This window comes from Phocoena phocoena, chromosome 15 (assembly GCF_963924675.1).
Source record: "Phocoena phocoena chromosome 15, mPhoPho1.1, whole genome shotgun sequence".
NCBI classification, from domain to species: Eukaryota; Metazoa; Chordata; class Mammalia; order Artiodactyla; family Phocoenidae; genus Phocoena; species Phocoena phocoena.
The window spans coordinates 1,801,435-1,814,526 of record NC_089233.1 but is presented as its reverse complement, the minus strand read 5'-3'; the positions used below and the strand labels follow the sequence as shown (position 1 = coordinate 1,814,526).

The window sequence follows — 13,092 nt, the reverse complement described above, 5'->3', positions numbered from 1 at the left end:
CACAGGGCCCGGATTTTGTTCGGACTCTGGCAGAGAAAAGGCCTGATACTGGCTGGGTGAGTATAATCTCCAGCAAAACAGATAACCTGTCCACTGAAACCTTACCTTCCAAACAGCCTTTAGAGAGATGCCTTTTCTCCACGGCACTCATACCAGAGGAGGAGGAGATTCGGGGAAGGGCTCGGGACCTCCTGAAACCCTTCTCCACGGAGCCGTAGGGATTACGAGAAGATGCTGGGGGGCTCTTAGTGGGAGTGGGAGGGAGGCTGAGTAGGCTTAGTACAAAGGCCGGAAATACACTGTAGAAAAAGGTAGTCACAGTGGGGGACTTAGCCCACCACACCTAAGAAACACACATCAGGCTTAACAAGTGATACTGATTTAAGACAGAGAAACAAAGCAGAAATAGAATTAGACCTTAAAACGCATACAAACCCCTCTTGTGTGTTATGTAATAATGCATAACAGATTGAATGAAACAAAATTATGGCAAATGGAGCCATTATGATTAATGCTATGGCAATAAACTATAGCAGTTGGAGAAAAATGTATCACAATAAACCTCACATGAGTCAAGGAAGTACATTTTTTTTAAAAATCTGATATGCTAAAAGGAAACTGGAGAGGATCCAATTTTGAGATTATTGAACACAAAAATCACATTAATGATGCAATTAATAATGGGCTTGATAACATAAACTTAAAATTTATAATAAAAAGGGCTTCCCTGGTGGCCCAGTGGTTGAGAGTCCGCCTGCCGATGCAGGGGACACGGGTTCGTGCCCCGGTCCGGGAAGATCCCACATGCCGCGGAGCGGCTGGGCCCGTGAGCCATGGCCACTGAGCCTGCACGTCCGGAGCCTGTGCTCCGCGACGGGAGAGGCCACAACAGTGAGAGGCCCGCGTACCGCCAAAAAAAAAGAAATACTTGCCCGTGTGCACAAGGAGGACCGGCCGGGAGTTTCTGTCATAGCAAGAGTGGGTTACAAATTAAGCATCTATGAGTAGAGGAACGGGTAACTAGAATAACATCGATCTGTAGGAACTAGCGGGGACAGATCACCAAGACGGCCTATTGAGTGAAAAGAACAAGCTGCAGAATGACGTGGGGGGGGCACCATTTGTGTAAACAACAGCGAAATGCCAGACCTTCAGGGGCTGTGCACACGTGTGTGCGCGTGTAATAAGGCCTAGAGAATGCACAGGAAGTTGATAACAGCGTTTAGTTGACAGGGGTCAGCTCCAAGGGTATAGTGTCATCTATAATTTTTTTCAAGAAAATGTATTCATGTATTACTAGTATAATTAAAAATTACCGTAAAATCCAGTTAAAAAGTTGTTTGACTCTTCAAAAAGAAAGAAAGGGATGTTCTTTCGGGAGTACAGGGTGTTATCTCCCAAAGTGCCCCATGAACGGAGAACAGGAGGCATGGAGACGGAAGGGCGTCTCAAGGCCTCTGTCCGGCTGCCTGGCCTCCTCCAGACCCGCTCCCTCCCAGGGGCGTGCTGGGGACAGGGGTGTCCTGGGCGGGCTAGGCGTGCTGAGTTTTACATCCAGGGACTGAGGTGGCTTCCTCGAAGGTAACCGTGCAGCGGCCTGTCCTTCCTCCAGAGGGTGGCTGTGGAATGGGAGGGAGGGGATGGTGGCACCTTTTGAATGGGAACATCCCCTGTGGCCCCACTCACCGGCCCCTCTGCTCTGAGCGGGCAGGACAGCCCGGCCCTGTCTCTCCAGCTGAGTCTAGAAGAGACGCCAGCACTGATGGGGAGGACAGCTAAGTAGGAAGGCGCTCTGGCAGGAGGCTGTGCAGGTGCTGCCGGGTCAGCGGGCCGGGGACACCCAACCCCGCCCGGGGAACGGGGCCGGCTGAGCCCCTGGCGGGAGGGGGAGGGCGAGGCCATGGCCGCAGAGACGTCGGCTTGACGCGTCCTGTTGCCTTGGCAGGTGATCAGTGGTCTAAAGCAGAGGATCCTCAAGCTGGAGCAGCAGTGCAAGGAGAAGAACCACACCATCGAGTACGGAGCCTTGGGGGGCCGGCCGGGGTCGGGGGTGTGGCCCCGGCTCGGGAGGGGCCCGCTGGGCGCGCACCTGGCCTGCCTCCGGCTCCACGTCCACACTCGCTATGCCCTCAGCTCCAGCTTCCATTCCCACCCTGCCCCCACGTCTGTGTCCAGCATCGCCGTTCACCAAAACAGGACCGTGAACAGCCGTGCCTCTTCCATCCGACCCTAAGGAGCAGTGTTCCCCTTTCCTCTTTTCTTGTTCCTGTTCCACTGAAGAACTGCTTTCTCTCCTTAGTCTTCTCTGGTCACTTTTCATCTCCAGTATGAATTGTATAGACCTTGATACAAGCCCTTAACGCTTGGTCAGCTCCCCTACCTGCTTCTCTCGCTGTCACGCACTATCCTGGTGCTGTTTTTTTTTTTTTTTTTTTTGCGGTATGCGGGCCTCTCACCGCTGCGGCCTCTCCCGTTGCGGAGCACAGGCTCCAGACGCGCAGGCTCAGCGGCCATGGCTCCCGGTCCCAGCCGCTCCGCGGCACGTGGGATCCTCCCGGACCAGGGCACGATCCCGTGTCCCCTGCATCGGCAGGCGGACTCTCAACAACTGCGCCACCAGGGAAGCCCCCTGGTGCTGTTTTCAGGGCAGCAGCGCGGACTCCTTTCCTGCTGTTTTATCACAGAGGAGAGCCTTTCCTAGCTGTGTTTGAGTTTACTTAAGGAAATCTGAGTTTTCACTTTCTGTTGTATCCTCTTTATACAATAGAACCCCCCTCCTTTGTTTCTTGCTGGAATCGTCAACTTTAAAATTTTTATCATTTGCCGTTTTCTTCTGTGTCTCAGAATCCTGAACTCTGTAACTTTACTTTCATTTCTCTGTTAGAGCCTTTTCCCTAAAGTCTGTTACGTGTTGAGAACAAGGGGAATTATACAGACAATACAACTTGAAAAAAATGATTCTCTTTCCTTTAAAGAACCATTCCCCCCACCTTCCCCAAAGATGACTCTTCCCGTCTAACCCTGAGGTCTTTATTCACAATTACTGCGGTTTTTAAAGACAGGCCCTTGTTAGCAAAGAATATCTGCCGGGGTTGGTCGGTTACCTCACCCTGGAAAGGGGCAGGTCCAACAAGGAAGGGCCCTGTGGGTGTGAGAATTCTCTCCTCGGCCTTGTGCAAGGCCACGGCCAGCTGAGGGCCGGCTCAGGCTTCACTTCCCAGCCCGGTTCTCTTCCAAAGCCCATCCTTCTCCCGTGTTCCGGGAAACAGGCTTCCTCTTGCTCTGCCCACGAATGCTGGCACTGCCATGTCAACTCTGAACTTGGGTTTTTAGCAAACTGCAGACTGATATAAAGACCACTAACTTGGAGGAGATGAGGATCACCATGGAGACGTATTACGAGGAGGTGCGTGCCCTCCTGCCCCGGGGCGGGGGGCAGGGTCGGAGGGTGGGGGGCCAGCTGCACTGAGGGGCCCTCTTCTAGTTCATCTTAACTTGAACACAAACCATCAACTTAGTGCTCACTTCCTGCCACTGGGCAGAAGTCAGGAATCACTGCAGTTTTTTCATTTTGTATTAAATGCATTTTCATTTGGCGTTTACAGATTCATCGTCTCCAGACTCTCCTGGCAAGTTCTGAAACGACAGGAAAGAAGTATGATCCTCTCCTTAGGAGCCATGTTTCATATGTTGTTTTCATGTTAAACTGCTGTCAGAGCAGGGTAGGCCTCATGTGGAGCCTGCAGACACTGCCCTGACTTGGGAGCCTGCGCCCACGTTACTCATGGTTAGAGCTGGCGTGTTTCCCTTTGGGATGTTACAGACGTGCCCTCACAGTTGCCATGTGTTGCCCACTAACAGCACAGTCGGTGCTCCGGGCTTTCACTGTTCGTACTACTTCACAGCTTCCAGCTTAGACTTAGAAAACACTATTTTTCAAAGCAGATCTTCCTTTTCGGAAGACATTTAGTACCAAGTACAAGTTCATCTTGCCAAATAAGTTTATTAGGAGAGACATCAAAGTTTCCTTATCTCGTGGATTTTCCCTTGTCCCTTTCCCAGGTGATATCAGGCTTTCAACAAATTAGGAAAGGAGGGATCCCTTATCTTAGATTTGGTTGTGCCACCAGCCTCTGCAGTGAATTACTGACGTTTATTGAGCATTTATAATGTGCCAGGCATGGTCTTCCCTTTTTTCCTTTCCTCCTAGTAGTTTAAAATGAGGGCTGGTCGGGACTTCCCTGGTGGCACAGTGGTTAAGAATCTGCCTGCCAGTGCAGGGGACATGGGTTCGAGCCCTGCTCTGGGAAGATCCCACGTGCCGAGGAGCAACTAAGCCCGTGAGCCATGGCCGCTGAGCCTGCACTCTAGAGCCCGTGCACCACAAATACTGAGCCCACGTGCCACAACTACTGAAGCCCGCGTGCCTAGAGCCTGTGCTCTGCAACAAGAGAAGCCACCGCAGTGAGAAGCCCGCGCAACGCAACAAAGAGTAGCCCCCTCTTGCCGCAACTAGAGAAAGCCTGCATGCAGCAACGAAGACCCAATGCAGCCAAAAATAAATCAATTAAATAAAATAAAATAGGGGTGGCAAACTTTCTGTAAAGGGCCAGAGGAGTTACCGTCGATTCCCATTATTCACGGCGTTATGTTCCGTAAAGTGTCCACAAACACTGAATTGGGAAATGCTGAACCAGTGCTTCTAGGGGAAGCACGGAGTTCTGTTCCTGAGACCCTCTGGTCACAGCTTTCCCATCACCTGACCGGTATACAACCCGCCTTCATGTGTGTTTCTGTTTAAAGGCACCTTATTTAGTGTCCGTTCTTGGTTCATTAGCACTGAACTCTTGACCAACTGCGCCGTGACTCAGGCCTGAACGAAGCTCTGACAGTGTGGTTCCTCCCTGAGCTATATCACAGCCTCCTAGCAAGTAAGAACTGTGCTGCAGGGGACCCCGAGAGCGGTGAAATAACAGAAAGCACAAAAACGAGAAAAGACCTCGAAATCCACCCTGTGGATAGGGCGAGATCTGAGACCAGATGCGGACGGCGCTTCTCCCCCCAGCCGGGAGTGAGCCCGCCTGCAACTCAGACCCACAGACTGACCGCAGAGGCACCCCAGGCATCGACCTGGGGGTTACAGATAACGTTTTAGTGAGTAGGCGAATTTGCAAATATGGATTCTGTGAATAAAGGGGATTGACTGTATTTTAGACTTATTTTGCGGAATAAAAGGCAAGATCAAAACTATTATCTAAGGGGCTTCCCTGGTCTGGGAGGATCCCGCATGCCGCGGAGCAACTAGGCCCGTGAGCCACAACTACTGAGCCTGTGCGTCTGGAGCCTGTGCTCCGCAACAAGAGAGCCCGCAACAGCGAGAGGCCCACGCACCGCGATGAAGAGTGGCCCCCGCTCGCCACAACTAGAGAAAGCCCTCGCACAGAAACGAAGACCCAAACAGCAAAAATGAAAAAAATTTTAAAAATTAATCAAACTCCTACCGCCAACATCTTCTTTTAAAAAAAAAAAAGAAAAAAAATAACTATTATTTAAGTACTTATGGAACAACAGAGAAAGTAAATTTCCACAGGTTCTTTAGTGATCCTGTTTAATGTCCATTGCTAATGACTGAACACAGTATTTTGTTACACAGGTGCGCTGATGAGAAGAACGGATAGAGTCTGCTTGTCTGGGCTTCAGAGTTAGTGTTCCCTGTTTAATCGCAAACGTCCATCAGCAGAAACCACGCTGAGCGCCCGGGCTGCCGAGCGCCCACCCCTCACTTAGGACGCGTATTAAACCAGTTCAGGCACCAAACCTTAGCCGCTTGGTCTCCTTCCTCCTAGGCCTCCAGCGGAGAAGAACATCGGCCTTAAAAGGCAGAAAAGAATGAGCAGCGCCCTCCTGAGCTTGTCCCGGAGCGTCCAGGAGCTCACGGAGGAGAACCAGAGCCTGAAGGAAGACCTGGACCGCGTGCTGAGCGACTCCCCCACTGTCTCCAAGATAAAGGGTACCTGCTCCCCAGAGCCGCCAAGGGGGGAGGCAGGGGTGGGGACGCCAGGAGGGGCCCCAGGATGCGGGCGGCTGCGGCCGCAGGGGAGTCGTGGCCCTCCTTCCCCCGCGCACCCCGGGGCAGCGCTGCTCCAAGGTGTGTTCCAAAGCGGCGGGAGCCTGCTGAGTGCCAGGTGCCGTTCTAGACACAGAGCTAGAGCAGTGAAGGCGCTCTTGCTAAGACGAGAAGCCAGCAGGTCAGATGCCGGCCAAGTGGTAAGAGCGCGGGTCCGGGGGCCGCGGGCGGCACCAAAAGGCACAGAGCCCCCGAGTGTCCCGGCGCGTCTGAGGCCGGGGGCCCAGCCTGCGTACACGCTGGCCATGGACACGGAGGTGAGGGCGGGGGAGAACAGGGCCCTGCAGGCCACTCAGGGCACAGAGGGCTGGAGCAGGGGTGGGAGGGTCTGCCTCGCCTCTCGAGGACCCCCTGCTCCTGTGCTGAGTGGACGCCGTGTAGGAAAGGGCCTCGCAGGGGCCGCTGGTGGCCTGGCCCAGGTGGCACAGCAGTGGCGAGAGGTGGCTGGGCTCCGGTGCACGTGGGGAGTGGGTGCAGCCTGTGAGAGACACGGGGGTCCGGGCTACTGAAAGGACAGGCGGTGGTGGGGGACATGGAGCGAGCGTGCCGGGTGGGTGGGTAAGTGGCCGGTGGAGGTCGGTGCGTCGGTGAGTCGGGGGTCGGGCGGGGCCCTCGGCAGGAGAACCGGTCCTGGAGGCCGTCGGGGACCAGATGACCCGGTGAGAGTCCGGTCACCCAGCGAGTGGGGGGAGGATGGACCAGCTGAGCCGCTTGAGGGGCCGCCAGGAGCGTGTGGGTGCCAGGGAACACGCTGGTGGCCTGGGGGCTGGGGCCGAGGCCGGGGCCTGGGATGTGGCGGAGTGGACTTGCTGCTGAGCTGGAGAAGGGCCGTCTTGGCAGGCTGGTGAAGCCAGAGCCCGACGGGATGGAATCGGGAGAGAAGGCCGCACTGAGCCCTCTCCCGACCGTTTGTGTCGGTAAAGCCGCGGTGAAAGGGAACAGACGTCGCCGTGGGGCTGCCCTCGGCGCCGCAGGTCTGCCGGGCGTGGGGCCGCCGGCCGTGGGGGCCAGCCTGTGGAGGGGATGCCGTCGGGCTGTGCTCCAGACGGGAGGTCTGGGCTGAAGGGGCCCGTTGGGACAGCTGTACGAAGGGCACCCATCACACCCCGCTGTTCCATCAGGCTCTGTGGAGTGGAGCAAGCCCCGGCTGCTTCGGCGGATTGCAGAGCTGGAAAAAGTGAGTGTGGTCCCACCACGGCACCTTCCCTGCTCAGGACCTGCCTGTGTGAGAGCAGCGGGTCTTAGAACACGGGACAGACGTAGCGCCGCTCCCGGGACTTACGCAGGGAGTCGGGTTGCGCTGAACATGTAAATGGTGGCCGTCTGTCCGCAGATGGCACGCGGACACGCTGGCAAGAGGAGACTCTTACGGGTCCGGATGAGACCTAAGGGCGTGTCATGCCTGTCCCTCGTGTCACAGACGGCAAAGCATGGTCACACGACACACTGAAACGTTTCAGGCTCCCGTGGGCACCCGTCACTGGGTGCGTAGGATCCCAGAGCCTTTCAGACACCCAGCCTGCCATGCACAGGGGGGCTTTCTACTACCAGTCACTTACCAGACTGTGTTTCTCACCACTCGTATAGCATTTGAATTCACAGAAAACTGTGCATCCACACTTTGCCAACCGGGAAAGTCGGGAAGTTAACGTTCCCTCATATCCCCCACGTGAATTTGCAAATGTCGTCAATCTGGTTCTGTTGAAATGGGTCAGAAGTGTCCCTCCCTTTTGAGTACTGGTACAGTATCAAGTTAGAACTGTCAACTGTGGCTGAGCAGAGTAAACCTAGAGGGGAGCAATAAAGAAAACAATAATTTCACGTCTTTACAAAGCAGAGAACTTAAGTGTCTATAAACTGTGGGTAGTTCAAGAATAAAGCTTGTTAGGAAAGAAGGGCAGCCAGAGGTGGTCCAGAGCCAGTGGGGCAGCGCTCTTCCACTCGGAGAGATGCTGATATCAGTGGGACTCTGAAGGCGCTCAGTATCTCCAGCGGGCAGAGCTGGATCGTCTTTGACGTGTGAAAGCACAGAGGCTGAAAATTCCAGACGTCCTAGGGAAATAATAGGGTAAACAAGCACAAAGGAAAGCAGTTTACGATTTCACCTTCCGTGCTCTGCTCTCTGTTTATTACCGCACCTGCCCCATCCCGGCTGGGTCTGCGTGCTCCCTGCTCCAGAGGAAGAGGGTTCTGGGTGTGGGGGGGCGGTGGGCGGGGATGCCCTTCCACCGCCCCCAGGACTCTGGTGGAGCAGAATTGTCCCCGGTCAGCGTCCCAGGTTTCTCAGATCACACGCAGAGCTCTTCCCATTCCCTTGCTTGGGATGAGCTTCCCCTTGGCCGTTGTCTCTTTCCTAGGAAAGTAAAGTAAGAAATAACGTCTAACAGATGCCTGTGTTGCCTCCAGAAAATAAGTCTGATGGAAAGCCCCAAATCCCACGCTTCAGAGGTGGTCAGGTCTACCCCGCCGGCTCACTCGGTGTCCAGCCCCACGGTGCACCAGCAGCCGCGCCCCGACCGCCAGGAGGAGAGCGAGCGATTGCGGGGGGTTGTGAAGATCCTGAAGGGCGAGCGGAAGGCCCTGCACACCCGGCTGCAGGAGCGAGAGTACGTTGTCCCGCACGGCTGGCGCCCGGCCACCTCCGGGAGAGGTCCTGCTCCCGTGACTTGTGTAGTTGCTGGACTTGAGCTGTTCTGGGGATTTGGGGAAGGCTCAGCTCATGGCAGTCGTCACACAGATACGTTTCTACGATTCTAAAACTTGCGATGTTTTAGTTGTGAAATGAAGGCAGCGTCAGTGGGGAAAAGGAGACACTGATTGGCCGTATTACGTCACGAAAAGCACGGGGCGGAGGGTGCCATTTAAATCTCTTAACACGGAATTCCAGAGGGCTTTCCAAATTCTTTTTTAGAGAAGCATTGACTGTGATTGATTCGTGTAAGATAATAGGCCATCCAACAGATCTCTTGCAGAAGGGTTTACAGATTCAGTACTATGTTTACAACATCTAATCTGTGCATCAAACAAGACAGGTGCTGTGGTGTGTGGAGTATTCAGTGTGACCATAAGAGTGTGGACGGCGAAGCCTCAAGGTTCTGCTCATTTGCCCTTTGTTCTCTAGTGTCTCGCTCTGTAGCCCCCTTAAAACGCTCCTGTCTCCTCCACCTGTTGTTTACGTGTGGCTTCTCCAGTTGCAGTTATGTCGCCAGCAGGCTAAACCCATGCATCTTCTGAGATGGTGTTTCTGAGACCTTGCTACTCAGAGTGTGGCCTAGGAAGCCAACGGCCTCAGCATCAGCTGGGGGCTGGTTAGAGATGCAGACCCTCGGGCCCTGCCCACCCGGGGCTGGTTACCTTGGCCTGGCCCAGATCTCCTGAACCTGGCTCTGCGTCTAATGAGACCCCCCCACCGGTGACTCATGTGCGCGTCGAGGTCTGAGAAGGACCTGTCTCTGCTGCCTTCTGTCCACAGCAGAAGGCAAAGCCCTTCCCGCTCCACCTGTTTTGTCACCTCCAGTCGAAGCCTACTAGTGCCTCCATGCGCTAGGTTCTTTATAAAGATTAGGCCAGGCATTTTGCACAGTAAATAGCATCTCTCATTATCTCTTAAGCCGTCGCATGGCACGATAATAACTTCCACTCAGTGAGCCCTTGCCGTGTGACACTCCTGGTGATGTATCTCATTCACGTGAGGTCACCACCACGTGAGCAGTGGAACGTTTCAAAGCCGCGTTCTCAGCGAGGCGTCACCTGTGGGGCACAGGCAAGCTTGGGTGGAGGTGCCTGGGTCCCCTCTCGTCTTCGAGGCCCCAGCTCAGGCTGCATCCCCGTCTGGTCCACGGCGGGTCCCGGGAGCTCTCATCTCAGGAGTAGATTAGGCGTCCAACTGTGTGACCGCCGGGTTAATGCCTCTCCCCGCGGGACGGTGACGCCCGTGAGAGCAGGGCCTGCGCCTCGGCCGGGAGCCCTGCTCCGTCCGTTGCCCGCGCGCACGGAAGGCGCTCAGTAAATAACCGAGCGCCCCCGGCGCTGCTCCCAGATCCCTGCAGTTACAAAGAAGGGCCTTTCTTCATCCTCACCCATGCATAAGTAAGGAGGTTGGACCCGTTAGGTTTTCCGAAAGCTCTTCGCGCTCTGGTGACCCAGGTCACTGTGAGCCTTTGTTTTAATGACGCTGAAATATCTCTGGTTCCTCGTTCAGTCTGGAGGTGAAGCAGCTACTGCAGACAAAGGCTGACTTGGAGAAGGAGCTGGAAAACATGAAGGAGGGTGAGAAGGAGGGAAGAGAAAGAGAGGAGGCTTTGAGGTGAGTGGAGAAGTCGGAAGACACACAGCCCCAGGCCCTTCCTTCTTCCCCAGCCCCGCCCACCCCGGCGCATCCGCGCTCAGCCCGCATGGAGAGCGGCCCGTACAGCTCCAGCCCGATCACATCGCTCCTCTGCTGAGGTCCCCCCGTGGTTGGCTGTTTCCCGACCTCTGGGGAAAAGGCTGCTCACGGTTGGGCCGGTGTTTGCCGCTCTGGCATCACGGCCAGCTCCCCGGCCCGCACCCTCCTCCAGCACGGCCGCTGCGGGCAGCCTCAGAACGCGCCCCGATTCCACACCCCAGGTCCAGACGCCACCTCCCATGCTCCGTCATCTCTGTCCACCGTAGATAAAAAGTGGACACATGGCAAATGTCCGTCAGCTGGTGAAGAGAGTAAAAACGGACGTACGTCCGTACAAAGGGATGAGGGCTGACACCTGCCGCGACGAGGATGAGTGAGCCTTAGAAACGTGGTGCCCCCTGAAGAGGCGGACAGAAAAGCCTGCATACTGTGCGATTCGGAAATACCTGGAATGGGCAGATTAATAGAGAAGACAGTGGATTAGGGGTTATATGAATGTTATCTCAGTAAGAAATGCCCAAAAAAGTAGGCTAGCAATCTGCGCAGAAATATTTAGCACTCCGAATAATTAGTAAGACACGGATTACCGAAATGAATACCAAATTTTATCTTCAGAATAAACGTGACTAGACTTTGGCAGAAGCCTAGAATTAAAGTCCATCACGATGGGCGGGCATGCAGTGAAGAATTCTTTCTACCTTGCCTCTGAAATCCGTAGCAAGTACATGAGTTGTTTTTCCTTCCACTCGCCTTGCTTGTTAAAAACCCCAAAGGATATCCGTGCATCGTTCACGCAGTCGGTATTTTTTTCCGTTCCTCCCATGTGTCAGGAGTGGGGTCGGAGGGGTCGCCCTGGGCAGTGCCGGCTCCTGGGCAGTCAGGTGGTGGCGGGGCACCCACCTCGTTCCCGGGGGGCGTCCTTGCCAGCTCTGCAGGCCGCCACCCCTCCTGTCACGTACAGACATCTCACACAGCGTCATGGCAAGTACAGTGTCACTTTCTTCCCTTCCCACTTTAGGGAGGAAATTCAAGCACTTACCAGGAAGTTTCAAGAACTGGAAGAAAATAAGAAAGGAGGGGAGGAGGACCCCGAGGAAACGAGCCCGGAGGTAGGGTTGTCTGTGTTTTTACCTCCTGTCCGGCATGGCGGGACTCTGAGCTGATGCGTTATGGTTCTGACTGTCTCTGTGCCCGGAGTTTTGCCTGAATCCAACGTTGACAGCCCAGTTTCCTTCTACCACCATCACAATCGATTTCTATAAGTTGCGTGTATTGAACGCTGGAGTTCTGCACTAATTATCCGTTAATTGACTTTTCAAACTAGTATTCGCGTCTTAGATAGTTAAGCCGGTGAGTGAAGATCTTCCCCAAACTTCAAATAAAAGTTTCAATATCCAACAAGGGTTGCCGTTAGAAGGTGAGAAGGACTTTGGGAAGGCCCCAGGGAAGGCTCGAACTCTCAGTGAAGAACCGGAAGGTTCAATGTAAGTTGCAGTCTGGCACTGACGCGGGGGCCGGCCGGGAAGGCGCTCACCGGGGCCGGCACGGCCCCTGCCCCTGCCCCTAGGCCGGGGGTTGGGTGACTGGGGAGCCGCAGCTCCCTCCGCAGGGCCCGTGGGCAGGTAGGCAGGCGGTGAGTCTAGGCTGACCCTCCTCCCTGTCCCCTCGCTCCCTCCATTTCTATGGACACCACGGCAAGGGTCTCCCCTGGCACCTCCCTGAGCACCTTCTTGAACCGGGGGAGCCCTCTGGCCCCCGTCGGCCCAGTGCTACCTATGCTAGAACTTCTAGTGGCGAGAGTGAGTCTCCTCGCTAATCCTTTTTTTTCCGATTAATGGACTCCCCAGATGGCAATTATAATCTTATATCTGTTAACACAAAGAACTAATGACTGAGGTATTGAAATCCTGTGGCTGCAGTTTGCCCCAAGAGGAGCCTGTCGTGTGAGTGTGTGACAGGGAAGACCAGCCTGGCCGGGGCGTCCAGCGTGGGTGCACGCTGAGATGGGCAGCCGTGCCGCCCTCTTCTGCGACCCTTGCTACAGATCTGAGTAACACGCTGAATCCACCAGGACGGCCAGGCTTTACCCGGCACACATTTTAACCGAGAAGTTCTGTTGCTTCAGAAAGCGACTTGCTGTTTCGGTAGCCAGTAGCCTGACGGGGACTGGCCTCTAGGAGAGGGCGGGCGTACCAGGTGTGGGATTGACTTATCTGCTGAGAACAGAAAAGAAAAGTGTTTGGGTTTGTTTTTTTTAAATCTAGATGGGCCTCCCTCTTACAAGGTTTTCTTATTTAGCTGGAGTCCTGTTTTAAGGCCCCTTCCTCTTTTAGCATCTGACGCTACATATACTTCAACCCCAGCACAAAAGGGAAAGAGAAAAGCCCTAAAAGGGAATGTGGAGAAGCTGACGAGCATGTCTCTCTCCAGTTACAAGTTGAGACAAACCCCAGGCCACCGACTGATTCGGCAAAGGAAAGGTGGCTCTCCTGGCGCGTGCTGGCTGGAGCCCCGTGGGCTGTGCGGTGCCCTTGACCCTGCATGTCCAGCTGGCCACTCGTGGGGTGGACGTGTGAGT

At 54.8% G+C, this 13,092-nt stretch overlaps 1 protein-coding gene across 1 annotated transcript in view; it reads left to right on the top strand.

Annotated features, from left to right (window-relative positions):
- The window catches only part of IQCE (IQ motif containing E), a 36,658-nt gene that overhangs the window by 14,665 nt on the left and 8,901 nt on the right, over nt 1–13,092 (top strand). The window contains 9 exon segments of the mRNA XM_065892287.1: nt 6–56; nt 1,946–2,016; nt 3,334–3,406; nt 3,606–3,655; nt 5,847–6,010; nt 7,249–7,304; nt 8,534–8,733; nt 10,329–10,433; nt 11,533–11,623. Of these exon segments, the coding sequence (XP_065748359.1) occupies nt 6–56; nt 1,946–2,016; nt 3,334–3,406; nt 3,606–3,655; nt 5,847–6,010; nt 7,249–7,304; nt 8,534–8,733; nt 10,329–10,433; nt 11,533–11,623 (861 nt within the window).